We start from the raw sequence: 26,352 nt of genomic DNA, 5'->3' as shown, positions 1-26,352 counted from the left end.
TTAACAAGATTTAAAGATCACATTTTGCTTTATAAAGAATGTAAGAAAAGCGCAATGTAAGCACTATGTAACTCTACCCCTCGTGAGTGGTATTTTGATTTTTCTAGTATATATTCATATGCCGCATTTACATTCAGTAGTGAGCAGGGGCAGGACGAGTGTGTAAAAGTAAGTATCGCGTTTACACCCTTTCTTTCTGTGTCTGTTTGCATGCATGGCAACACTGCATGTCATAATGAAAAATAAACATTCACAGTCTTTTTTTCCAAAATTTTTTTTCCAAATAACCTATTTATTACTTATTGGTAGGATAAACAGTATTTTTGTGTTTCACGACTGTCAGATAGCGAGAAATTTCTTCTGAACTTTCATATTCCGATTTCCGAATAATTTATGCATTGCATAGCTGTTTGGCACTTTCTCCATACATTGTGAAACAGGCCCTAAATGAAACTAATTTTACATTTACTGCCAGTTCTCAAATCAAGGGTACGTACAATCGTAGAACGGAAGAGAAGCAAATGCGTTTTACAAGAAAATAAACCATACCTACCTAAATACCTACTTGACAGTTCATATTATATAAATAATTGTAGTTGATAAAAATCATAATTTATGGGTGAATTCCTATGAATAATAAATACTGTCCAAAAATTTGAAATTTTTTACATACTGTATTACTATAAACTCAGGATTTTTACGTGTATTTTCGCTATACAAACGTTTTTCATGATGTCTTTTCTATTCAATAAAGCTGCATTGCGGCATCTTTTTTAGATTTGTATTTCAATACTATTAAGGTGACAATAACTTTTATTTCATATCTAAAATATTATTTTCGGATTTGTTTTAAGTGGGCATATGGGGAACATGAAACCAATTAATTTCACTAACCATTAGATTTCCCTTTCCAATTTTTTTATACTTGTAACATGACCAGTATTAATTAACATTGGGTATCAGTATTTCATTTACAAGTAGCATTGATAAGGGTTTTAATTTTGTTTTTCTAGATTTGTCTATCGATATATTACTAAATTAGCAGCAGTAAATTCTAAATTAATTTAAAGTTGATAAGGTTTATAAAATTAATATTCGCTTATGTTTGTGTGTTATGGAAATTTTTTGCGATTATACGATAAAAAAACGTATTATTAATGATTTCGGGGTGTTTTAATACAATTCAATGTAATGTAATGTTAGTTATAATTTCAAAAATGAAACAGAAATTATTTCTCTGAAATATATTTGTCCAAAAACACACCTTAATAATTAGTTTTATCTTTACCTACGTATTGTCGTTTGCCTTACTCTTTGACCGTTTATGCTCGTTTACCTTTTCTTATTAAGACAGTGTTTTTTTACAGTTTGAACAGAAGGGCTCAGTAGGCCAACCACTATTTTACGGCTTTAAGTTACTTATGTTTTGTTATGTTTCCCTTTTTATCAATGTTTATCGACTATAATTGACTCTTTGGGATGTCTCTTTATAAAATGTACCGTGGTCATTATTTAGGATAATTTTTTATTGCCTGAAACTCCACTGTAAGCGTACATTTATTAAACCTCCTGTATATTGTTAGAGTTTTATTAATAACAAAATATATCAACTTTCGCGATAAGCGTAGTAATAAATACGAAGGCTTTTAGTACATTACAGAATCAGCCGAAGACGGTCAACATGAAATTCTTCACAGTGTTCTTGTCTTCTTTCTTAGCTCGTAAGTCAAAAAGCGTAGATTAAAATCTACATTTCCATACAACCTTATGAAGGTTTAGTGTAAAAAAACTGAATTTACTTCTCGGGTTTTTGTGCTTAGACATGTGAAAACTGTTTTTTATATCACTGTAAATTTCAAAAATAACTATCAAACTATTCAACGTTACGATTCGTTCAGATGTAAAAAGATGCGGTATTCCGCACACTATTGTGTGCATTCAATTAATTAAATAAAAAAAAATAATAAGTAATTTTTAACAAACTGATGATTGATTAGCAGGATTTTTTAAAGTAAATATTAATTACAGTGGTTGCTGGTGGTAGCATCTACCCGCCTGACTACATCCCCACTACCCCTGGTGACAACAGTCATTACGTAAAGGGCGTAAGTCGTTATATATGGATTCCTGATGGAGATGGTGTACCTCATCTCGTTGATCTTCAAGTCCCCGTAGATCCAACTTCATCAAGGTCCGGCGGAAACAAATATTACCTTTATACCAGGTATAAAGCAATACTATTAATATGTAATAATTAAGCTATAATCAAAGGCCAGAATATTCCCTCATTCTCGTTATAGTCTACAATTTTATGTGGAGATTATAGAAAGGAATTAATGTTCACAGATTAAACCAGTACAGCAAGCAAGAGTTGCTATCTAGCGATTTGTACTCAGTACAAAACTCTAACTACAATGCATCTCTACCAATCGTTGTTATTGTTCACGGCTGGAATAATGATGGCGAATCAAATGTTAACCATTTATTGAGAGACGCTTTCCTTCATATTGGTTACTACAATGTCATAGTTGTTGATTGGAGTGATCGCCAGAGCCTTCTTTATCCAATCAGCGCCGGTGTCGTTGACGAAGTAGGTGAAAACCTTGGACTCTTCCTGGAGTGGTTGTTGTCCAACTTTGGTGGAGACTGGGATACAATGCATATATTGGGACACAGTTTGGGAGCTCACGTTTCTGGAAATGCTGGTCGTACTGTGGGTGGAAAAGTAGCGCGTATTACAGGTATACTGCTTTAATTTTTACTATAAATAAAAATATTAAATTAAATTTCTATAAAATGCCGGCTAAACAGTCCTTTAATATCTAAAAAAACCTAAGAGTTTATTTTAAAATTGAAGTATTATGATTAATATGTAAATGTCTAATTGCAGGTATGGACCCGGCTGGTCCAGATTTCGGTGATCATACGGACAGAACTCTAAGAAACACTGACGCGAAATACGTAGAATGTGTAAATACCGATGGCCATATTTTGGGGATTTACGAGCCCATTTGCACAAATAACTTTTACCCCAACGGAGGCACGAATCCACAACCAGGATGCCTATATAGTACCTGCTCCCACAGTAGAAGCTACGAGTACGTTGCAGCATCTGTGAGATACAATAGATTTATCGCCTTCAAATGTGTTAATCAAGACGAACTTGAAAATAACTTATGCAATGGAGATACTCTACGTATGGGCAACACTGAATTATATAAGGAAGGGTACGTTTAATGATTTCAATCAAATTGTATGTCCTTTAATCCAATATCATTAGATTTCTCTACTTGCGGCGTTGTCTACAAAAATTCATTAACCTGATGATTTTGTTCGTTTATTTGTTTGGTTAGCTGAGTACTAAATTTCAAACAAAATCTCATCGTTCGTTTTGTGAGATAATGCTCCTATGCTAACGCATCCTAATATACATAGATTAATTTCAAAGCTGTATTTGAATATGTATATTACGGTCTTGATTTCATAATTCTATTTTTTTTTCTAGGAGTGGATTATATAGATTGAACACTGCATCTGATTGGCCTTACTAGAAGCGGGGATAAACTGTGATAATAAAGAGACTAATAAATAATAAGATTAACTTTGTATTTTTCAAAAAATCCTAATTCCTGATACAACCTTTCCTTCGGGACCTTCTTTAAGACGGCAGCCGGTTGGAAGCTGTAGCGGTCTAAGACGGTTGCGCATTCAGATGACTGCATAAGGTTATTCTTTACAGTATATAGATGAGTTGAACAATGATGATGAAGATAATAAACCTTTTCTCGATTATGGTTCTTTTCGATATAAGGATATCAGTTTATTGAAACTGGCTTTAATGTCAAGAGTAATCTTTCTTCTTAATGTATTGTTGCATGAACTTTCAATATGAAGAGTTGAGCGAGTGTTCTCTTATCATAAGCATCATAAGTCTTTTTATGAAAACTGTATTCTATAAAAATCTAGTAATGCACTAGTAGATAGGAATATCACATACAATTTCACTGCGGCTACTTTTGATAAAATGTTAAAATTATTAAAGTCAAAAAATCTCATTAGATCCAGTAAAAAATTAGATAAATACCTTGATATACGAGTGCCCTAATACACGAGTATGTTAAGATGCAAGCAGCCCGGCGAGCGACATTTTGCTTTGAGACACGAGGAATCGCACACTTTATTAGTGAAGTGTGCAAAGAAATATACAGTATTTACAATTTTCATAACCTAGATAGTAAAAATAAAAACAATTAAATATAAGAATATAAAGACAATTAAAACAATTGGTATTTGTGGCAGTGTGCCTTTAACACTGGCAGCATTTCCTCACTGTAAAGCTATATTCTCTGCCTTAACTCTGACAATTTAATTAACGTTTATGGGGAAAATTGACACACATTGCTCGCATATAGTATTGTTCTCGGTTACGCAGCGAATTAAACTCGTATGTCGACGTAGGTACTACTGGATTAACAATAAAACGATGTTTGTAGGCATGTAGGCACTAGAGTGAAGAACTCACACAATATATCGGATTGAAATGGATTAAGACGAGACATTATGTGCAGTTAGTAAGAAAACTGATGATGATGATGACTGATGACTTCCTTTTATAATGCCATTTGCCTGTATTGACGATAAAAGATGGTATATTTCTTCTCTAGTTACTCGATATAATATCGCTTTGTTGAAACAGTTTAAATAGATAAAGCAGTATAAAATCCGAATTTTGAAAAAAAAATATTTTCAATCGGAATATATATATTTTTTTTAACACATAAAGCACCATCAATGTATATTATTATTGCATAACATTGGTTAACTTTATTAATATAGATAAGAAACTAAATCTTATCTAAATAGTTTTTTTATTTCGGTATACTTCTCTCTATCTTCTATTACTTAGGTATTGATATTTTAAAGAAATAAGTGGAATGTATATACGCCCAACAATAGAGCTTTTATTATTTTTATTGAAGCTTTAACGGGTTGAGTTTTATTAATGCAGTATAAACTTCAATCAATATCGCAAATAAATCCAATGCCGTACGGCTTTTCTACGGCAATAAAATTAAACTAGTAATTAATTAAAATAAAATAAATTATTATTGAAATAGCGACAGAACATATTTTATCAGTCACGATAATTTTAGTAATAATTGACCTTGCCTTTTGCGTCAAAGCACTTTTGTAAAATAGCGACATCAATTGATTATCTCAATACGATAAAAAAATATTCAGCAATAAAAACAAGATCCTATACAGTTAGTTTTAGTGATCAACATGGAGCTCTTCATTCTATTAAGTTTGTTTGTATCATGTAAGTATACCTTTAGTAAAAGTACAGCAAATAAGTTAACAGGAATCTTTAGATTTTAAGCTTTTTTGCTTGCTATAATAATTTATAAACATGGTTGAATAAAGGTTCAACGACTGAGTTTCTTGCCCTGATCCTATCAGACCACGTTCTTGTACATGTCTATATAAACGTCGCACGTATAACAGATCTTGTTAAGTCAAATATAAATAAACTATGTTCTTAAAATAGTTATAATGTTATATATAGGATGCCTTTTACAGGTTTTCTTTATATTTATGGTATATGTTTTGAACCGTTACTATAAATTAATGTTCTCTATGTAATCGTAGTAAAAATTGATGTTGTTAAATCTTTTTCCAGTGTGTGCTGGTGGCCCAACACCTAGTTCAGACTATATTCCAATTATACCCGGAGACAACAGTCATTACGTAGAGGGAGTGAGCCGGTATGTGTGGATACCGGATGGAGAAGATGTACCACATCTAGTCGATCTTCGCGCGCAAACTGAAAATTTTGACTCCAAAAGTGGTGCTCAAAACGAATACTGGCTTTATACTAGGTAATGTTTATGTATATATGTGTGTTGTCTATGGGTATGGATATTTAATAAACGTAAATGAAATGATGCTAAACGCTAACGCATGTCTAAATCGTTTTATAGATATCTAAATTCTAATGATAATTTAAATTTGTTATTAGGTATTCTTCTGATTGGCTTATTAACCATTAAAGCTTATACATCGATATGAACTTCAAATTTATGTAAATCGATTTAGTTATTATGAAAAAGGTCTTATATATTTTCATATTCTTAAAGTTATTTAAAAGAGTTATATTTTTTATTATTTCACAATTTCATTAAAGAAGTATACATTGCATTCGATTATTTCAGTTCATCCCAAGTATTTAAAAAGAGAAACGGTTTCAACATCAACATTGTAACGACGTCCAGTCCTCTTCAGAACAGAAATTGCTTATTATCTTTATGTGGCTATATATATAAGTTTCGTTTAACAAATGAGTTCTATTAAATTGGCCCTATTTTAGGCAATATTTTTCAATACATAAAATAATTATAACACAAAACATTAAATTGCAGGCGTAATCCCCAGAATCACCAGCTTTTAAGACACAACAATGCAAATTCCATACGAAACTCTAACTACAACCCAAATCTACCAACAGCTGTTATTGCACACGGGTGGAACGGTGACGGAAATTCCAAGGTGAACACCTATGTGCGGGATGCACTTCTTCACATTGGTGATTACAATGTCATTTCTCTGGACTGGCGTAGAGGTGCAAATGGATTGTATTCATCAAGTGTACGTGCGGTTCCTGACGCTGGTGAACACCTCGCTTTCTTTTTAAGCTGGTTGATCTCGAATTTTGGTGGTAATTGGAATAACGTCCACCTAATTGGCTACAGCTTGGGAGCTCATGTCGTTGGGAATGCTGGTCGTACACTCGGCAGACGGGTGGCACGAATTTCTGGTAAGGCGTGATTTTTATCATCAGTACAAAAATGTTGTAGTTAAATATTTTCGTTGTTAAAAAAACGGGTGTACTTATGTACACGCGTAGGAAGTTATTCTTTGGGGTATCAAAATAAAAATAGAGAAATTTTATTATAACGCATTATCTAGTATAATAAAGTTTATTTAAATAACACAAAAATACTAAAATATTGACTATAGCTAAATTTAGGGTGTCGCTAAAAGTCTACTCGCATAATTTTTCACTAACGCGCCAAAAGAAGTATAATTTCAAAAATCTTTTGCGGTTTTACTTACGCATATAAACAAAAAGATAGTAATACGTACAAATATACCAACAGGTCTGGACCCGGCTGGACCACAATTTGGTAGAAACCCGCAAGCCTTAAACGCACAGGACGCTACCTATGTAGAGTGCATACATACTGATGGTGGTACGATGGGTATTTTCGACCCTATATGCCAGGCTAACTTCTACCCAAATGGCGGCAACAACCCACAGCCTGGTTGTTGGATTAACACTTGTTCTCACAGCCGCAGCTATCAACTATATGCTGCAACGGTACGATACGACCGCTTTAACGGTAGACGATGTGCAAATCTTGATGAAGCTCGCAGAAATAGATGTGGTGGTGCCCAAATGCGTATGGGCAACGCTAATTTGAATAAAAGAGGGTACGTCGACAGAATATTTACCATAGATTATAAGTTCAACTAGATGTGTCAAAATATACCTAAGCACGCACATTTGATGCTAATTGGTGCTCAATTTAGAGGTTCGGGAATCGATTCCCGTCGAAACAAGTTATTGTTTTGTTAAAAGTATCGGAAACACTTGAAATCGTAATAGCAGACATAAACATGAAACACAAATATTTATACGTAGATTAACTGTTTTTTTATATATATATATATATATATATATATATATATATAAAACATCTACTTTGAATATTCCAGATCGGGACTGTACGGACTATCGACCGGAGGCGAATGGCCGTTCTAAAAACCTAGAACTGAACACAATTTTTTTATATCTATGGATCCTATAGAAAAACTTACTTTCTAACCATAAAGATCTGTATTTTATTTATATAATAAACCTTGTATTATTATTTTATCTTTTAATAATAAATCAGAATTGAATCTGAGATAAAAAAATAATTAATATATTTGATTATTTAAAAAAGATTTTTTTAAGATTTTTTTAGATTAGATTGTTGGGAAGCAGAACGGCAGGTTGACATGGGCAATTATCATTTACAACCTAACAAATATTAAATATAATACAGTTTTATTTAATGTATAATATATTCTGTTATAAAATACGTATTTTCCAAAATCAAATGCCTAATTAATATTTAAACATTCTTTCGATTGGAGGCCTTGAATTGTAAAGATTAAATTTTCTAATCTTATATATATAAGCATGATTAGAACAATTAAATCTTAACCTAAAACAATCAATTGTTCTGATACTGATTACTGAACTGATAAATATTTAATTGTTGTTTGTAACTACTATGGATTAGTTAATAAGGGTTCTTTAAACAATACAAGTGATTTATATAATAATATTCAACATGAAGTTGGTTCTCATGTTATTTGGAATAGCATCAGGCAAGTTATACGATTTTAGAATTACTATAATTTTCCAATTTATAATATACAAATACAATTTATTTTTAAAGGCTCAAACTTGTAATAAACCTTATCTATTAACGAATTCTTATGTCATGCTTACATCTAAAACAGCAACATTGCCTAAGTACGTTTTAAATGATTTCCATTCATTTAGTTTGTTATGGAGCTACTTTAAGAAGTCCCAAGGAAGACCATAAAGACGGAGATAGATATTTTTATTTTCCTGGAGATGGAGATAATATGCTTCATTTAGTAGATATTATGGAGCCGATTGATTATAATATGATTGATCAAATTAGAAAGAATCCTATAAGTCATCGTTACTGGTTGTTTTCTAGGTAAGACTTTTAAAAAGAATATACCTTTTTAATTAATTTTACAAAATTTTATTATCTAATGAACATCACCATGAGAACTTAAAAATACCTTTTGTTCAAGTACTTTAACTCGATAAAGCAAAAATAAGTCCAACTAAAAACTAATATTAGTTAACAAACTGAGTTTGGCTGTTCCGATGTTATTCTTCAATTTATTAAAGTGAAACTTTTATGACATCGTCTCAAACTTTTTGGTCTGTGTGGCGCATGTCACGTGACGGTCGGCCGCGGAGTAGGGATAAAGTGAAAGACGATCGTCATAGCAGCCAAGGCCAATATGGCGGCGCACATAGTTTGCAGCAGCTAACCGTGTTGTTTATAGACTATTATTCATTTGTGCCAGTGCTCCACGCTATTTTAATATGTGTATACATTCTAAATAATTGTTAAGTATTATGTATGTCGTACTCTCTAAGACACAGAATTCAATAAAAATATTAGTTAAAGACTTAGTCTACTTTTATTAGTCCCATTATCATTCCAATTTTCCAAGTATAAAATAAGATTGATAAAGCGATTTTATACCCTTAATGGAACATTATTCCAAAAATGTTTAGTTAAATGTCTATAATGTAAAAAAAATATTCACTTTTACCGTGGTTTCCTAAAACCACACAACATTTTTTTTTGTAGTTAGGAATTCATGTAGGTAGTAGCACACTTCACACATTCTCATCAAACGTAACATTAATACCCGAACATATTTAACAGGTATAATCCCACCACACCGCAAGTAATCAGTCACGGCACAAAGCAGTCAATCCTGAACTCAAACTTTAATAAACATAAGGACATCGTTTTCTTAGTTCATGGATGGTTTGGTAGTGGAGTTAATAAAATGAATAAAATGCTAACTGATGGTAAGCACTTACTAGAATAGGCAATAAAAATCTTAATCTTTTCTATATTAGTCTTGCTATAATCATAATTCTTAATTATTCTTATGTAGTTTTACATAGTCAAATAATTATGTACATCAGAAAAACATCCTTACTGTGTGTTTTAATTACTAATAATAACGCAAATTATAAGCCACACTAAGGCACAGAGGGTACTATCTACTTGCCTGATAGAAATCCGAAGCCTAGAACTACAAGGTTGCAGCGCTATATTTAGCTTATATGTTTTTTAGGTCGCTAGGTCGGTAGCTTTTTTAGGTCGGTAAAAGAATGAAAGAGAATTAGAAATCCGATGACCTAAAATTTCATAGATATTTACTTCTGGAAGTGGCTGTTTGTTTAATAATTAAACAATAAAAATCATTTTAGCATTCCTTCGTAAAAAAGACGTAAATATTATAGTAGTTGACTGGAGTGCTCTAGCAACAAGAAATTATATGACTGCAAAAAGGGGAGTGGCTACTATTGGTCAACAGCTGGGACAGTTCATTAACTGGCTTTATAAGGAATTTAACGTATCATATAATAACATGCATTTAGTTGGATTCAGTTTGGGTGCCCATTTAGTCGGAAATGCTGGAAAGGCCACTCAAGGTCGCGTAAAAAGAATAACAGGTAATAAACCCAGTAACACATTATTTAACGCTTGTATTATAAAATATTATGTTTATTTTTTATAAATTTTCAAAGTGAAAAGAAGATTATTAGCGAATTTATTTTTTATATTTCTATTTCCTAATGGAGAAAATGTCTCTATTAAATTCTAGGTTTAGATCCAGCCGGTCCCTTATGGAAACATGACAAGAATCGTCTTAATAAAACAGACGCTCAGTATGTGGAAATAATACACACAAACACAGCTTTGTATGGGTTTTCCGAGCTTTGTGGACATGCAGACTTCTTTCCCAACGGAGGTGATATCATGCCCGGATGTTGGTTCAATGTTTGCTCACATAGCAAAGGATATGAATATATGGCAGCTACGATTTTATATGATCATCTAGTCGCCAGAGAATGTTTTACACTGAAAAATGTGGAAGACGACAAATGCTTTGGAGACATGTATCCCATGGGAAATGGTGTTTTGTCTAAGTCAAGGTAAGTATATTTAAGAGCGTTTTTATAATTTATTAAAATAAATTACATCCTTGTAAGCCAATAAATCGTGATATTTTGTCGAATTACAACATGGTTCACATAACAATTGTAATCGTCAAACTTCATTGGTTACATTAACTCAAAATAATATTTATATTTATTATATAATTTAATAGAGTAGTTCATTTTGCAAACATTTATAAAAATATTGTTTTGTATAATATTTCTTACTTATAAAAAACCTAAAGAGAAATTAAATACTACAATAATAACCTTAGGAAAGGAATCGCGTATACATTCACTCTCAGAACATGTTTTTTTAATGTAATGCGAGGTAAATGAGAAGGAGGCTCGTTCGATGTTAAGTAATACCTCCGCCCATGGACACTTACATTACCAGAAGGTTTGGTTTTACCTTGATGGACCTGAAGCTGGTTCCACATAGTGGTTCGAGGCAAAAACTGGCTAAAAATGGCAGTTTAGTTCATATTTAAGCTATAATTATGGCTATTATACAAATAAACTTGTTTTTTGTTCCAGATCAGGAATTTTTCGAGTAAATACAGGCGACTATTTCCCTTTTTAAACAAATTGATATCATGTAATAAATTTGTAAATAATACAATATACCTTAAGTCTAGGTGTATGTACTTATGTATACGCGTTAGAAGTTATACTTCGTTGGCGTAACAAGATAAAAATCTTTTCAAAAATTATATATTTCGCCTTATTCTACATTTGTAGAAAAAACGACACTAAAAATAGAAAAAAAATACTCTCATAATTTTTCCCTAACCCTCCAAAAGAAGTATAACTTCAAAGAACTAAAATGTTGCCTATAGCCAACTTCAGGGTGTCGGTTTTTCGTGACGGTGTGCGCGCGCATCGTAAAAATTTACTCTCATCAGTTTTCGGTAAAGCGCTAAAGAAGTATAAATTCAATAAATAAAACATACCAAATTCTCATACTTTATTTATGTTTGTCATATTCAAATCCGGTACCTAAAAATATTAAAGTTGTGATTAAAAATATTCACAAAAATTAAAAGCAGACTTGCACTTTTATCTCATGTTCATCTCCATATCCTTAACCCTAAATTCAACAATATCTGTCTGAGAAAAGACGTGAGTAATATATTTCCTGCATACCCCATTACGGAAACAGGACTTCGAGTAAGCATCAAAGTCACAAAGAAGATCGATAATTTATCACTTTTTTTATTAAAACCAAATCAATTGTTTAGCATCAAATCGACAGCAGACCCACAGTACTTTTAGACTGTAATTTCTAAATTTTCGTGTCAACTAGGATTATTTACATTTCAAATTTACATACACTTCTTTTGTTTGTGATCCATTTTCTTAGCACGGGAGAGAATAGTTTTTCATCTGTTTCGTAAAGGGTGCGTCCTCTTAAACTTAGTAACGATCCTACAATAATGGTCACTATACACCCCAAAGCCGTCAGCCATAAGTGAGATAGACTGTATATGTAAGGAACGTCTCTGAAAAACCGAGAGGTCAACTGAAATTACTGTATAATGTTTTTGATAACTTAAAGTAAAGGATACATATGAACAATGCCTATCATTTTAATTACACTGTCTTATGTACTTGCAAATTCATTATCTATAAATAATGTATAGTGTTTTGGTGTTTGGTTTTCCTAAAAAAAAACGTAACCCAGGGTCACCATAATGATGCAAAGTTTCGGTCTCTAATTTCCATTAGCAATACCGCCGCTCACGTTTGTATACAGTTTTGATGTGTCTTAGTATTCGTCGCAACCAAAAGGTACAAATTTCAATTTGGGATCGCTATTGGGAGTTACCGCGCTTTGCTAACACGTCAGTTTATTTAAATAGTTTTTGTACAAACATCCTGCAAAGTCATCATATTAATAACTAGTATTTGCTCCCTTTGGAGTAGAGATTTGAGGTGACCCCAGAAATGGTGCCTTCGTCGCTCAATGAAAAACTATCGCAACAGAGCAAGGAAGTGCTGCCAGCGTTAGAGGTACACTGCCACAGCGAACTTTTTAAATTTGTATTTAAATATTATATTACTTTTTAAATATAATTTTTTTCTGTTTAGATTTCATTTAATTAATTTAACATAATATCTTTAGAAATATATTGCTATAAACAACAATTAGATTATAAAAATACGTTTGAGAACCACATATTTTATCTTATGATAATGATTACGACTTTATCTCTACTCCTTGACCTACATAATTTCAAATTTATTATTATTATTACATTAAAGTGGAAAATATTGTTTATGTATACAGTCGCAAATATCACGTACAGCTAAAACACTTCAACTAAATTAAAAACTAATGCTGGTTGAAAGTAACTTGGGGGGTTGGAGACGTCATAGCCTGGGCCCCCAGCCGAAAGAGCCCGGTTTCGCTATATATACATTATTTTTCGCTTTCAAGCAAGCATTTTGTTACATGTCCAGTAAGTACAAAGATTTAAACTATCAGTCAGTTTCAACCAGGAGTTCTCTGGAACTCTATTCCTAGCGAAGCATTTTACTTCGGGTTGTAAGGCCCAAAACGCTTATATAGTGTTCTGCATATAGTTTAATAAAGTTAATATGCATTTGCTTCTTTCGCACAACCAAAAACAAAATATATACAGACATTGGCACCCATTAAGTTTTTAAAGTAATAGAGACTATTTCTAAGTCAACCGTGTTAACTAAGTAGCAGCAGTCTGCCTCTTTTTAACACAACAAAAATTCAATTTAACAGAAAGAGACAAATTTCTAAAATATTAAAGAAATACCAAAATATCGTCAGCATAGTCAAATGTGCTTGCTTGTAGCTAAATAGTGTTCTGAAGTGGGAGAGCCACAAATTTCAGAGGAACTTTATAGTATGTAAATGCGAAATAATTATTCTTTTTGTTTAAAAAGCGACGTTTGTCTGTGTATAATTTAAATAATGCTTTAAAAATCTTACCCTTGTGTTTGAGTTAAATTCGAAGCTGGTTCAAATTCATAAGTGCAGTTGTATGTAAACCTCTGCTTCTCTTTGAATATAAGTAAATTATGTGCCTGAGCTAGTTGTGATTGTGCAGCGATCCAGCCAGCTGATGCTATCCCAACAAGACCGCCAAAAAGGGCACTCTAAAAAATGTTCTTAATACATTTTGCTTTACAAATAGCTATTTAATGTTTGACTATCTCGTACTTTCAAAAACAGGACAATATGTTTAAAGCTTAAACGATTGATTAGTTAACATACATCGGACTTAAATTAACAGCGATTCCGAAAACTGGCATATTTCTGTATTATTATTTTATATCAATACTCACAGTCCCATCAATAAATGGTAAAAATAGTCCCATTAGGAATATCCCAGTTAGAGGTCCCATAGATGCAGAGCACAGCGTCATAGCCAATTGCAGTACAGGACCCAACATTTCCACAACAAACACGAGACCTTAAATAGATGCTGTTATTATGAGAATTACTAGTTTTTGCAAACGGACTTAGTGATACCGGGGCCAATGGACACTGTCAATGCCAGAGGGCTCTCGATTGCGTTGCCGCTGTTTTAAGATTTGGTACTCTCTTTTCTTGAAAGTCGAAATACTTCAGTGGGTAGTTGGTTCCACTCAGTGGTGCACGGCAATTTCGTAATAATTTGGCAAATAATTTAAAAAGATATAATATAATCAGTACGTTTTTAGAAAATCCTCTACGTCGTGACGTTGTCCCTACTTGTGACTCCTAATACTAATTTAAAACTTCTTAAATACTTATAATATTAACTGAGAGGTTGTACCAAGGCCGCAATAGGATAATTGTGGTATGACGTAATAATGTACATACCAACACATACACATCCAAAAATTACAACGACTGATTGAACTAATATCTGCGTTTGGCGTTGACTGAACTCCTTGAAAAATGGCTTGCAAAAATCTTCCAATACTACAGCCGCCATAGAATTTAGTCCCGTAGATAGAGAGCTGTAACAAAATTTTGTTGTAGTGTCGCATATAATATATAGCCAGAGTCTAATTAATCGTAAATATTTTTACCTGTTGAGATACGCGGAACGTCGGGGCAGTTATGTAATTATAATTCCGAATAATTTATTGTAAAGTTTGATAAATCAAATAAAATTTACTTTTTATTATGTAAAGTAATTTAAAAAATATATTTCTTTAATAGTAATAGATTACAAAATTAATGTTATGTACGTATAATTATACCTATAGATATTATCAAATTGTGTCGAGTACTCTTGTGCTTAAACGCACATGGAAACAACATAAAAATAATTAAGTGCTAATAAAATACATAACTTAAAAAAAAATATTTTAATCTCTCTCTTACTGTTCCTGTGAAAAATCTTAAAGACATTCTTACCTGAGGGCAGCACTAAACACTCCCGCAACGAAAACCCCTGGCATGCCTTCCAGATCGCCCAGTACATCCATTACTAATAACGGTAGTAACTGGTCTTTAGCCAATGCCAACTTGGAGTCTAGGGGATCACAATCATAATATCTAGCATATGCTAGCATACCACTATAGCCACAAAGTAACATAATTAATAAAACTCCAAAGAAAAAGCCCCACACAGCCCTGAAAAGAATTAAATTGTAAACTGTATGTTGTACACAACATACATTGAGATACATCTCAATTATTCGGAGTTAAAACCTTTTATTTTAATTTTATAAAAGACCTCTCTTACTTTTTAGAAGAATTTAAGTCCGATAACGCTAGAAACCTTTGCATCATTGACTGGTTAACAGCAATATTACCAATCCAATGAAACGTGGCCCCTATCGATACTGCGTAGATAGAATGTCTCTCAGTTAAGTCAAAATTAGATCTGAAAGTAAAGCTGTCTGATTTATTTGGAAAATATAATTATGTTTCTCTCATAGTTCTTAGAAATTAAATTAACACGTCTTTCGACTATTTCTTCTGGTTACAGGGACGCCGTGATCATAAATCACTAAGCCACAGAGCACTAGGACAATTACCACAGTAGATTTTTAGTTTCAGACATACTTACGGAGGAAATTCAATTCTTTTAGTATTCCAGTTCCTTTGAATGACATTGCCAAAACCTCCAACGATTATAGTTCCCCTGACGATAACTAAAATCATTGCTCCAATCATAACGATAGTTTGAATAACGTCTGTCCATACAACAGCCTTTAGCCCTCCCTACAAAATGATTATAAGATACTTATATTACTTACAATTCCAGTCCATTCATTTCAACACAGCTTCAACTGACACTAAAAGCGAATTACGAAGATATCGGTCATCTTTAGGCGCATTTACATTACTCAGAAACTGATTTAATATAATGTATCTTGAGAAACAGAGTATTGAAATACTTTAGATAATACCTACCACAGAAGTATAGAAAATGCATACGAGGCATACAACTGGAGACACTATATGAATATTGACCCCAGTTACTAAAACAAAGATTCGGTTAAATTAATTATTACTTGTACAGATAAATTTATTTTAGTCTAGTCTATGCATATGTTTATAATTCCCACGACTGTATCTATTTTATTATTTTTTGGTTTTTGGTACATTTATCTTAAACATTGCAATGTATGTTTAACATAAAGCCGTTTAACTTAAAAAGTTTTTTTACCTATTTTTATTTTTAATTGAGATATAGGGTTGATCTAATTGATTTGTTCATAAGTACGATAGGATTATAGTATAAAGTAAAACAATTTACCTTGATTGAAAGCCAATGCCGGTACGTAAATTACAATAGGCAGCCACGCCAACTAAAATAAACTTTTCATTAAATGGCTGGAAGATTGTATTATAATTCAGAAGTAACATTTTAATTAATTACCAAATACGTTGTAAATAAAACAGATCCAAATACTCTGATCCTTTTATCAAAACGAAGTTGTAGGTACTGCAAAAAAATTGTGTATTTTCTTAATAATGCTTATAAAGAAGGACATCCTAGTTCTTATTTGCATGAAGTTGAAAAATTTATAATACAAAGCGTAATAAATATAGCATATCGGCATTTTTATATTATACATTATATACGTATATAAATAAATTATTATTTAAACAAGAAATTTTTCAGGAAATTGTATATTAATACAGTCACGTAACTTCCTTACCATGAGTAATTAAATTATTTCTTCACGAAGTTCAAGACGCAATTTCGTCCAATCTTAAAGTAAAATTACCTCATAAGCAGACGTTAACTTCAAATCATACAGAACCGGGAGAAATGTATTACTTATGATAATAGACATCATCAGTGTTCCAATAATTGTGAAAAAATATGACGTTCCGAAAACATATAGCTCTGTCGGTATGCCTAAAAGTGAAATTCCTGAAATAAAACTAAAATAATACTAGAATTGGCTTCACAATGATCACAATTTTTAAATGTCTATTCTAGTCTATATATTCTAATGTAGTAGATTTTTCCAACCAAGGAAACTAGTTTCAATAGCTTATCAACGTTATTCTTGTCCCAATTTTGTTAGTTAAAAATTGAAATTAAAATATCTTTTGCATGGCCTTACCTTGCAACTAGTGAAAAGCACACGGGCAGTAATTTCATTTTCCTTCCACCCATCAAGTACTCCTGTGGCGTGCTTTGTTTCTGTATAAACCCAAAATAAATTCCAATACCACCACAAACACTTAATAACAGAACAAAAACCCAATAATCTATCCATGAAAAGTGTTGTAAGGAAGCCTTCAAAGTCGAAACTTGAAGTTTATCCATTTTGTTTAATACACGACTTATTTATAGTTCTACACACACGACCGTAGCCAATTGAATCGTCTCACAAAGCATCCTACATAAGCTAAGGTGGTCCCTTGATTAGCCACTTCCTATTTCATTTTGTCCTTCAATTTATTTATAGACTGTATGTATCTTGAAATAAAAATGGCAATATATTGAAAATTTTATTAAACTTAAGTCCTACGCAACTAAGTTAACGTTAAGTTTGAGCTCATCTCTTCAATCTCCTTTATTGGCTTCATGCTTATTGAAGTTGAGTTTTGTGTATTTTCCTGAAATTATATAAGTAGTGATTTACAAATGAAATGTAATCTCTTAAATGGCTCTTCCAACGTACGCAGGTCACTTTATATTGAACTTGGAAATAGTGTTTTTTTTCTAACACAAAAACCTACTTTAAATTAATAACGCTTCTTCAACGTCTAACCTCCCAAAAATCATCTACGTATAAGATTGTCAATATCATTTTATGACTGTTATATTATATGTGGACTTGATTGGAGATACGTTAATATATAAACAAATTCTTCTAACCTTTTGGCTATCATATGCACTTATAAAAGGTTCCTCCTTTGGATGAGGTGGGTCCCTGAAGAGTCCTCTTATCTGCGGCGCAAGTAACTTTGGTGCGGGAGGCACATATGCTTTACCTATGGCTTTGTTTACCCCCGCTACGGCCAAACCCACACACATAGTAATTAAACAGCCCGCTAGTGTATACCACATGTACGATACTTGGAGAACTGGATTAACTTCCACACTGAAAAATTCAATAAATAATTTTATTAAAATATTCCTTTTTTAGTTTCGTAAAGTAGTTGAGTATAATATAACTTAAGTAAGTACGAAAAAAAAACAAACATTTCAACGATTCTAACCGAAGTTTATAAGGTTTACCTTTCCGTAACTTGCAGATTGTTTGCATTTAAGGTGTAATTATAAAGGCAGCCGTCAACACTGAGAGGTTTGTGTGAGCGAGTTATGTGACCACTAGCAATAGCTAATTGAGCTGATAAACACCACCATGCCATTACTACTAATCCGCTGAGGCCTCCTATTAAAGCACCCTAAAATAAGAACGCCTTAAAATAGTCTGAATGCAAATCAGAAGAGAAAGAAGAGACCCAATTATTTACTATTAAGTTTATAATTAGCAGGATATTACAAATCTATAAACATCGTTCCGTATTCATACAAAATAATTCAGACTTACTGCAGTATTTTCACTAGAGCAATCTCTATTTACTACAACGCAAATACGATTTACAGAAAATGGCAAATACTTATATTTTATATTATCCTCGTAGCACATATATACACCGGTTTAACGTCCTTACATATCAGGCGCAAAAATTATCAATAAGTCTATGAACAATTATAGATATTATTACCAATCCATCAACCCACGGCATCAATATCCCCAAAGTGAACACACCAAGTTGTGGACCCATCGTAATCGCTTCCAACGTCATTGTTAATTGAAGGATTGTACCAAGCTTCTCAACAACAAAGGTTAAAGCTGAAATCAAGTACATTTAGAATTTATAGCACTACCTTCTTGTGTAAGTATATATTATATACGGCGATTGACTTAAATGATAACTTCAATAAGGTTATTTTCATTAGGACGCTTTCGCAGGATGGTTGTACTAAATTTAGCTAACAGTTGGGGACAATTTTTTTTTTATTCTGACTCATAAAGCAAGAATGAATTAAAAATAAGGAATACACTTAAAATAAACTTAACACACGTAATCTTATAACGAGAGTAATAAATTCGACTTTATAGTCGTTAAAAGAGTATTATATAAAACTGTTGTTTATTTATAAAGTAATTTACCTAAACATAGCACTCCAGTGAAAACAACTACACCTCGTAACAGCCAGTTTGTTTGTCTATCCGTCAGCTGTCTCTTGTAGAACGGCTTATAAAAATCTTCGAGTACCACCGCGGACATCGAGTTAAGACTCGTAGAAAGAGAACTGTAGACATTGTATTGGGTTAATTACTCGCATTTATTTCAAAGACTATCTTGTTTACTGTACATTATATTATATTTTATCAAAATATTGATTTTAATTTAAAAACAATTGATGGTTTCGCTCCAATATAAATTTATTATATCTTACATCTAAGGATCGCTAGAGTCCTTATTATTTATTTATATTTTTAAATCTCTAAAACATTTTTTTTTATATAAGTATTTAAACACCTTAATGCTGCACTAAATATACCAGCAAGAAAGACTCCCGGTAAACCTGGTAAGTCACCAAGAACATCCATCACCAATAGTGGTAGTAGCTGGTCCTTTGCCTTCGCCAACTAAAAAATTCAGATGAATCACTAAATTGTAAATATTACCTTTAACTGGCATAATGAATTGTAGAAAAAAGCTTTATAAGAACAAAATGTCTATAATTATTTCTTAATTAATGTTACTAACCTTCGTTTGAAGAGGGTCACAATTGTAAAATCTCGCGTAAATCAATAGTCCACAATACAAACAGAAGCAGTATAGAATTGATATTCCAATACAAAACAGACACACAGACCTGCAATTATTTTAAGCTAGCTGCAATAAAGGTATAAAATAAAACATATAAATAATGTTTTTTATTTTCTTTGTTGACTATTGTCCGAGAGTTTTTTACGCCGGCTTTTTCTCTCGGGCTTCACCCTCTGTATGTATATATCTCTGTATTCACCGATGAGTAGTGATGTCTGCGAGACAAATTTAATGAAGTGTAATAAATGATACTTGTATAATTCCATGATAAACATATATATTTTTTATCCGATTTCGAAACTGACTACAAAAAAGTCAGAATCGCTATCGCTATTAAAAGATTCAGTGAGAGAGACTAACCGTGTATAGGAAGACTCTGTAGTTCTTTCTACCACGCTAAAAGAAATAAAGTTTATTTCTTATTTGTATACTAAATACGAAAGAATGTTTTGATGCCCGTTGGCTTCTCAATTATGATGATTATAAACGTCTTTACCATTTGGCAGCTCGTAGTGTGGGTAATGCAAGATACCGTTGAACCATGGTTTGGTTGACAGAGTTGGCTTGAAGCCAGTAGATCACGCCCCCGATGACCAGGTTCCATATTGTATGTCGGGTGGTAGGATCAAAATCCCAGCTAAAATAATACTCACGTCACTCAACTTGTTATATTGATTTGTATATACGACTTTGATACTATCAAAGAAATTGTAAATAGGTAACCTATGATGATTCAATTTAGATATTAAACTTCAAAAATGTAATGAACATTAAAAACTAACGTAGTTTAAACCTCATTCCACTGACTCGGCCATAAAGGCGCATGTCAGATGCAAAGACACCGATATCTGATTGGATTTTAATTTCTTTTTTAAATTGTTATACATATCGTACCCAACATTAGCAAATATTTTTGACTACAAAAAAACAGAATTATTTCATGAATAGGTGTATACTTAGGTGCTTCGATTCTTCCGCTATCCATATTTCGCTGCCATACGACTCCAAATCCTCCGATATCCAACGTGCCTTTTATAGCAACGAGAGCCATTGCTCCCAACATCACTGTTATTTGTATTACATCTGTCCATACTACTGCTTGTAGACCACCCTAAAAATTTACAAATAAAGATATTTTTTTATGTTAAAAAAATCGAATGATTACGTCCTAATATTATTCATACTATACTATAGATTTACCATACCGGGGAAATTTATGATAACTTTTAAATGTAACCAAAGTAAATCATCTTTTTATTCAAAAATGTATTAAATAGCTATTGAATGTTGGATCCTTATCACTCCCATTTTAAGTAGCGACTAACTAAATTTGACAAAACATGCATTACCTAATTGAGGTGATTTATGAATAAGATGTCAATACTTACAGCGCTCGTATAAAAAATGCAAACTAAGCACACAATAGGTGTTATGACGTGTATATTTACTCCGGTTACTGAAAAAGAGACCTTACATTATAAAAAATTACCCTGTATTTTATAGTTTCCAAACATAAAATTCTACTCACCTTGATTAAATGCCAAAGCTGGTACATATATTACAATTGGTAACCAACCAATCTAACCAGGCACATGAAAATAAGAACACGCTATGAGTGAAATAGTTCCAGATCAAGAAATATAATATACCCTCATCTGTTATCGGTTACTAAGGCAATTTTTTATAATTTATTGCGACGGGCTACATATGTAAAAGATATATGTATATAATATGTATACAAGTGTGTGTGCATTTCCATTATCCAATAACATTAATATTCCAATGGAAATAGACCTGTGGCAAGAGTGGAGGGCAGGCTCAGGAATACCGTGATACATGCTAACTGCTATATTAAGTTTTTTTACTGTAACATTACTATGTTTTCTAAGATAAAATATTGCGTTCCAATTTTAAACTCCACTTGGGGTACAATTTTGAAATTACTATTATTTCTATTTAGAATATATCAATTGTTAATATAGAATAACAGTTGAGGGTATGTCTGTCTAATTCTGGATCGTAGACATATAAAATAAATAGATTCCAACTCACCATGGCAAAAACAAAAAGCACCGAACCAAACAATCTAACTTTGTTGTCAAATCGTAATGACAAATACTGAAAATAAGAAAGAATTGTTACATTTAAAACATCTAAACCTATATATACCATCTAAATATCTAAAGAAAAAAAGACAAACCTCGTAGTTTGACGTCATCTTCAGCTCGTGAAATACTGGTAAGTAGATTTGTGTCATGAAAATTGACATGAGGAATATGCCGATAATAATATATGAATACTGAGTTCCATACATGTAGACTTCTGTTGGAGATCCTAACAAAGTTATTCCAGATATGAAACTAAAAAAAAGGTTTCAGTTTTTAATATCTAAAGCAGCTCTACATATTGCCAATATAGAAAGTTCAGCAACAAAAAAACTATTAATATCATCGAGCTATCACAACAAAATGCCAAATAGAATTCTCTTAATGTAAATAACGCAACCAGCAGTAGATATATAAAGGCATAGCAAAGAAACGTTATGATAAAGAAATGAAGAATATATCAAATGATGAATACTTTATTGTTGTAGTTTGCAGTATCTGAAATAATTTCTGTTACGATTTTTTGTCATTGTGATTGTTGCCTCACGATAAACCCGCGAAAGGATTTTTGGGAGAGCGCTCAAACTTTTCGCAATTACTTCGCATGTAAACGAAAGGCTTTATAAACTAAACCAAAATAATACATTTACCTGGCTACAAGAGACATAGAAACAGGCAAGATTTTCATGTTCCGTCCTCCGAGGAGGTAATCGTTTTGCGTCGTTTGTTTTTTCATAAACCCCCAATATACACCGACAATCGCACTTATGGCTAACATAAACACAAAAACTACGTAATCTACCCACGAAAACTTTTGCATTCTTGTAACCATATCAGATACATATTCCATTTCCATTTTCGGATATCAATAAGTAATATATTCGTTCAGATTCTAAACGTCAAATGGCTAGTAAGTTCGTACAAATTCAATTTGCTACAATGAAAAAATTACGATAACTCGCAATTTAAAAGAGGATGTTGCGAGATCCCCCTCATAGTTAACAATGAATTGGGATCAGACCAAAACCGCTGAGTTAACCTTGACATTACTGCAAATTGGTCCATTTAAATATAGCTGATTATCGAAATATCGTTCGTTATAAAATTTCGATACTTTCTTTTAAATTTTAAATACTTATTTATTTTAGATCATCAATTTTTAAGCCACTGTTTATCCAGTACAATCGTGGCCAATCAGCCACACATAAGAAATTTACGTGTTAAGTTTAATTTTGATTAACTTTGTTTTAATTTACGTTACACTATCGAAAACATTATTGGTTATCCTTCATATTATACAAATTGTACCTACATAAATTAAAACAATGAAAAGCACATTAAAAAAATAAAAGCTACAGTTTTACGTTAAGTATTTCCGTTAATAATTTGGAATGAAATGAAATTTATATAAATTTATGCAATTTTTAAAATAGTCTGAAGGAAACTTGTGTCTTAAGCACTTGTGTCTAAAATAGCATTATATAATGCTATTTTATATATAATATTTATATATAATGCCTTAAACTATATAGTTTAAGGTACCTTAATATATTATATAAAAATATCATGCGCCAGTAAGAACCTACTAATACAGATTGTATTATTGGGTTCTTACTTTTCAACCGTGGCTCTTGAATTCAAATTTCGAATTAATTGAAAACTAATGGTCAGCCGTAGTCTGTGACATTGCAGTGTGACTCTGTGTATTGTTCATATCATATCATGTAAAAGTTTTATAACAAAGTGTAGTCTGTGGAATAAACCACAGATGACAACGAAAAGTAAACAATTGGTAAACAAAAACACATGGAATTATTGTTATAAATGTTTATACCTTAACCTTTAAACTAAGCTTAAAATAAATAAAAAATACGTAATGGCAGGATTACTTTTAAGTAAAACTGAGAAAATTTATATTGTTAATGGCGTTGAGGTACGCGTTCTTAGTTCAAATTTCGACTATATACACAATTATCGGCTTCATTAGTTTTACTACCAATATCATCGATTCATTTTGTTATCTTAGGAAGATTTTAGGTCAGATGGTCGTTCCAATTATGACTATAGGCCCATTGAGTTGGAGACAAATGTCGTGAGCCATGCTAGTGGATCGGCGAGGTTACGATTGGCCAATACTGATATTCTTGTCGGTGTTAAAACAGAAGTAGACATTCCAAAACCTGAAACACCAGGATTAGGAAAGATTGAATTTTTTGTTGATTGGTAAGCACAAAGTAAAATTATCTTGTTTCTAGTTTTTTGGAATAAACAATTTATACTACATAAATACAAAAGTAAGATTTGACAATCCATACAAACAAAACTTTATTTTAGAGCTGTATACAAATACAATTAGTTTATAATAATACAATTAATATTTGGTTGCCTTGTTCAATTATAATTCTGAAAAAAATTTTTAGCTCCGCCAATGCAACTCCAGAGTTTGAGGGAAGAGGTGGAGAACAATTAGCTAACCGTATATCCAATATACTCCAAAGAGCCTACCACACATCTCAAGCATTTAATCTTAAACAGTTGTGTATCTTTGAAGGAAAGCAATGTTGGAAACTCTATGTAGATATTTTAGTGAGTACTTGTTTTTTATTAATTTATGTCATTGTAATTTTTATCATAGGACGATAGTGTATGTATTTGAATGACTATTATTGCAATCATAAATAATAAAATCTTTATAAATCAAATAATAATATATATTCATTAAATTGTATTGTACATAATAATCAATTATTTTAATAAGCTTGGGAGCAATGCACACCATAAACTGAAAACAAACTGAGAGACTACAAACAACTTATTAAACAATGGAAAGTAGTGATTTTGGTATAGAATGTACCTACATTCTATACCAAAATCATAAAAACAAACAATTATTATTTAAAAAAAAATATCACATAACATATATTTAATATATTTTAGATACTTGAATGTGGTGGAAATTTATGTGATGCTGTATCATTGGCAGTGAAGGCTGCACTTTTTACTACAAGAATACCGTTTGTCAAAGCAGCATTAATGGATGGTGGAGATGTAGATTTACAGTTATCTGATGATCCTTTTGATAGTAAGCCTTTGGTTGTTGGAACTGCCCCATTATTGGTAATTTTATAATTTAACATACAATGGTTTAATCTTATTGTTTTAGTTTAAGCCTGCCTACATAATTATTATGTAAAATATTTATATATAAATTAATGGAAGAAGTTAAGGTTGTTTTAAACTTATTAAGTCAACTAATAAGATCTTATAATTTCATTACTACTTAGACCTGTCCTGAAATTACAAGGAACATAACAAAAATAAGATAAATTGTATTATGTTGTAAGATATTTTATTTAAGTTAATATTTTTTAGGTCACATTGTGTAAAATTGGAAATAAATTTGTAGTTGATCCATCAGCTGAAGAGGAATTTTGTAGCATTGTATCAGTTGTCATTGGTGTGTCTGGTAACCCTGCACATTACACTACAGAAAAAATTGAAAATGTAGAGTGTAAATTCACTACTATTGGCATGAGCGGGGTTGGGGGGCTTGTTCCTAATATATTTAAAAGTGCTATTAATCAGGGAATGTAAGTTAATTATTTTATATTTATATAATGTTTGTGGCATTAATGTATCATATGATGTTTGAGCACATCTCATAAACTGAATTGCAATGCATTTCATTAAATTTTGTTCATGGTTGGACAGATCACATTCATTAAATGCTACATCATTTTGGGTCTGCCTCATATATCAAATTTCTTTATTAATTTAGGCAGTCCTAATTTTAAAGGATAGTCATACTAAATGAAAATGTGTTTTTAAAAGTAGAACTTGAACTTACTTACTTTACTTGCTTTGTATATATAAGCATAAGTAAACAATAGCATTCGAAACTAAGAATAAATTTGTATTTCATTTAAGTGTTTTGTTACAGCATTGCTGCAAAATGTCTTGATAGTGCATTGGGAAGTTCTTTATTGCGAGAAAAAGAAGATGTTTGTTCATATAAAAAAGATTCATATGGTTTTTTAAAATAAAATAATTTCTGAATATGTTTAATGTTTTTTTTTTAAATTACATAAGTTTTGATTTATCTAAATTTGGTAAATTTT

The 26,352-nt window shown here is 31.8% G+C and overlaps 5 protein-coding genes across 7 annotated transcripts; 3 read left to right on the top strand and 2 right to left on the bottom strand.

Annotated features, from left to right (window-relative positions):
- The first annotated feature begins 1,625 nt into the window (after positions 1–1,625).
- LOC110994791 (pancreatic lipase-related protein 2) lies at positions 1,626–7,931 on the top strand. 3 transcript variants are annotated; one of them, XM_045628441.1, is made up of 5 exons: positions 1,626–1,721; positions 2,029–2,224; positions 2,347–2,741; positions 2,891–3,227; positions 3,506–3,601. In XM_045628441.1, the coding sequence occupies exons 1-5, from the start codon at positions 1,682–1,684 to the stop codon at positions 3,549–3,551; spliced, it is 1,014 nt and encodes a 337-aa protein (XP_045484397.1). In that variant the 5' UTR covers positions 1,626–1,681; the 3' UTR covers positions 3,552–3,601. The 3 variants fall into 3 exon arrangements, with proteins under 3 accessions (XP_045484397.1, XP_045484398.1, XP_045484403.1); XM_045628442.1 differs by lacking the exons at positions 2,029–2,224; positions 2,347–2,741; positions 2,891–3,227; positions 3,506–3,601 and adding exons at positions 5,681–5,879; positions 6,420–6,814; positions 7,158–7,491; positions 7,777–7,931 and having other exon boundaries at positions 1,628–1,721; XM_045628447.1 differs by lacking the exons at positions 1,626–1,721; positions 2,029–2,224; positions 2,347–2,741; positions 2,891–3,227; positions 3,506–3,601 and adding exons at positions 5,200–5,320; positions 5,681–5,879; positions 6,420–6,814; positions 7,158–7,491; positions 7,777–7,931.
- A 146-nt stretch (positions 7,932–8,077) lies between these two features.
- Positions 8,078–11,557, top strand: LOC110994778 (endothelial lipase-like). The gene is made up of 6 exons (XM_022261626.2): positions 8,078–8,436; positions 8,615–8,798; positions 9,549–9,697; positions 10,106–10,351; positions 10,504–10,834; positions 11,375–11,557. Exons 1-6 carry the CDS (start codon positions 8,400–8,402, stop codon positions 11,418–11,420), a joined length of 993 nt encoding a protein of 330 aa, XP_022117318.2. The 5' UTR covers positions 8,078–8,399; the 3' UTR covers positions 11,421–11,557.
- A 240-nt stretch (positions 11,558–11,797) lies between these two features.
- Positions 11,798–17,478, bottom strand: LOC110994790 (sodium-coupled monocarboxylate transporter 1-like). The gene is made up of 13 exons (XM_045630709.1): positions 17,396–17,478; positions 17,051–17,199; positions 16,699–16,764; positions 16,576–16,627; positions 16,230–16,297; positions 15,883–16,037; positions 15,556–15,696; positions 15,225–15,443; positions 14,682–14,821; positions 14,162–14,289; positions 13,806–13,972; positions 12,171–12,339; positions 11,798–11,836 (listed from the first exon to the last, which is right to left on the bottom strand). The coding sequence occupies exons 2-13, from the start codon at positions 17,120–17,122 to the stop codon at positions 11,798–11,800; spliced, it is 1,416 nt and encodes a 471-aa protein (XP_045486665.1). The 5' UTR covers positions 17,123–17,199; positions 17,396–17,478.
- A 295-nt stretch (positions 17,479–17,773) lies between these two features.
- Positions 17,774–23,216, bottom strand: LOC110994904 (sodium-coupled monocarboxylate transporter 1-like). Its single transcript, XM_022261821.2, has 14 exons — positions 22,885–23,216; positions 22,330–22,489; positions 22,182–22,247; positions 21,658–21,709; positions 21,518–21,585; positions 21,086–21,240; positions 20,626–20,766; positions 20,067–20,175; positions 19,836–19,945; positions 19,463–19,605; positions 19,014–19,141; positions 18,520–18,689; positions 18,157–18,382; positions 17,774–17,894 (listed from the first exon to the last, which is right to left on the bottom strand). The coding sequence occupies exons 1-14, from the start codon at positions 23,088–23,090 to the stop codon at positions 17,811–17,813; spliced, it is 1,818 nt and encodes a 605-aa protein (XP_022117513.2). The 5' UTR covers positions 23,091–23,216; the 3' UTR covers positions 17,774–17,810.
- Positions 23,217–24,110: 894 nt separating this feature from the next.
- LOC110994906 (exosome complex component RRP42) lies at positions 24,111–26,292 on the top strand. The gene is made up of 6 exons (XM_022261823.2): positions 24,111–24,167; positions 24,261–24,457; positions 24,655–24,820; positions 25,172–25,351; positions 25,607–25,824; positions 26,175–26,292. Exons 1-6 carry the CDS (start codon positions 24,111–24,113, stop codon positions 26,275–26,277), a joined length of 921 nt encoding a protein of 306 aa, XP_022117515.1. The 3' UTR covers positions 26,278–26,292.
- Positions 26,293–26,352: the final 60 nt, after the last annotated feature.

This window comes from Pieris rapae, chromosome 1 (genome assembly GCF_905147795.1).
Source record: "Pieris rapae chromosome 1, ilPieRapa1.1, whole genome shotgun sequence".
NCBI classification, from domain to species: Eukaryota; Metazoa; Arthropoda; class Insecta; order Lepidoptera; family Pieridae; genus Pieris; species Pieris rapae.
The sequence above is the reverse complement of the archived record's forward strand: the minus strand, read 5'-3'. Positions and strand labels throughout refer to the sequence as shown.

What these genes read in the sequence shown, in the direction of transcription:
- LOC110994791 (XM_045628442.1), top strand. Translation starts at nt 1,682, where the DNA reads ATGAAATTCTTCACAGTGTTCTTGTCTTCTTTCTTAGCTC. An exon ending in GAATACTGGCTTTATACTAG is followed by an intron (nt 5,880 to 6,419) that starts GTAATGTTTATG and finishes ATTAAATTGCAG; the next exon opens with GCGTAATCCCCAGAATCACC. An exon ending in ACGGGTGGCACGAATTTCTG is followed by an intron (nt 6,815 to 7,157) that starts GTAAGGCGTGAT and finishes ATATACCAACAG; the next exon opens with GTCTGGACCCGGCTGGACCA.
- LOC110994778 (XM_022261626.2), top strand. Translation starts at nt 8,400, where the DNA reads ATGAAGTTGGTTCTCATGTTATTTGGAATAGCATCAG. An exon ending in GTTATTTGGAATAGCATCAG is followed by an intron (nt 8,437 to 8,614) that starts GCAAGTTATACG and finishes CCATTCATTTAG; the next exon opens with TTTGTTATGGAGCTACTTTA. An exon ending in CGTTACTGGTTGTTTTCTAG is followed by an intron (nt 8,799 to 9,548) that starts GTAAGACTTTTA and finishes CATATTTAACAG; the next exon opens with GTATAATCCCACCACACCGC.
- LOC110994790 (XM_045630709.1), bottom strand. Translation starts at nt 17,122, where the DNA reads ATGATGTCTATTATCATAAGTAATACATTTCTCCCGGTTCTGTATGAT. An exon ending in GACTTAAATTCTTCTAAAAA is followed by an intron (nt 15,444 to 15,555) that starts GTAAGAGAGGTC and finishes AATTCTTTTCAG; the next exon opens with GGCTGTGTGGGGCTTTTTCT. An exon ending in TACCATTTATTGATGGGACT is followed by an intron (nt 13,973 to 14,161) that starts GTGAGTATTGAT and finishes AACATTTTTTAG; the next exon opens with AGTGCCCTTTTTGGCGGTCT.
- LOC110994904 (XM_022261821.2), bottom strand. Translation starts at nt 23,090, where the DNA reads ATGGAAATGGAATATGTATCTGATATGGTTACAAGAATGCAAAAGTTT. An exon ending in AGCTTTGGCATTTAATCAAG is followed by an intron (nt 21,586 to 21,657) that starts GTGAGTAGAATT and finishes TCTCTTTTTCAG; the next exon opens with TAACCGGAGTAAATATACAC. An exon ending in GCATTTTTTATACGAGCGCT is followed by an intron (nt 21,241 to 21,517) that starts GTAAGTATTGAC and finishes GTAAATTTTTAG; the next exon opens with GGTGGTCTACAAGCAGTAGT.
- LOC110994906 (XM_022261823.2), top strand. Translation starts at nt 24,111, where the DNA reads ATGGCAGGATTACTTTTAAGTAAAACTGAGAAAATTTATATTGTTAAT. An exon ending in ATTGAATTTTTTGTTGATTG is followed by an intron (nt 24,458 to 24,654) that starts GTAAGCACAAAG and finishes AAAAATTTTTAG; the next exon opens with CTCCGCCAATGCAACTCCAG. An exon ending in AGTGCTATTAATCAGGGAAT is followed by an intron (nt 25,825 to 26,174) that starts GTAAGTTAATTA and finishes GTTTTGTTACAG; the next exon opens with CATTGCTGCAAAATGTCTTG.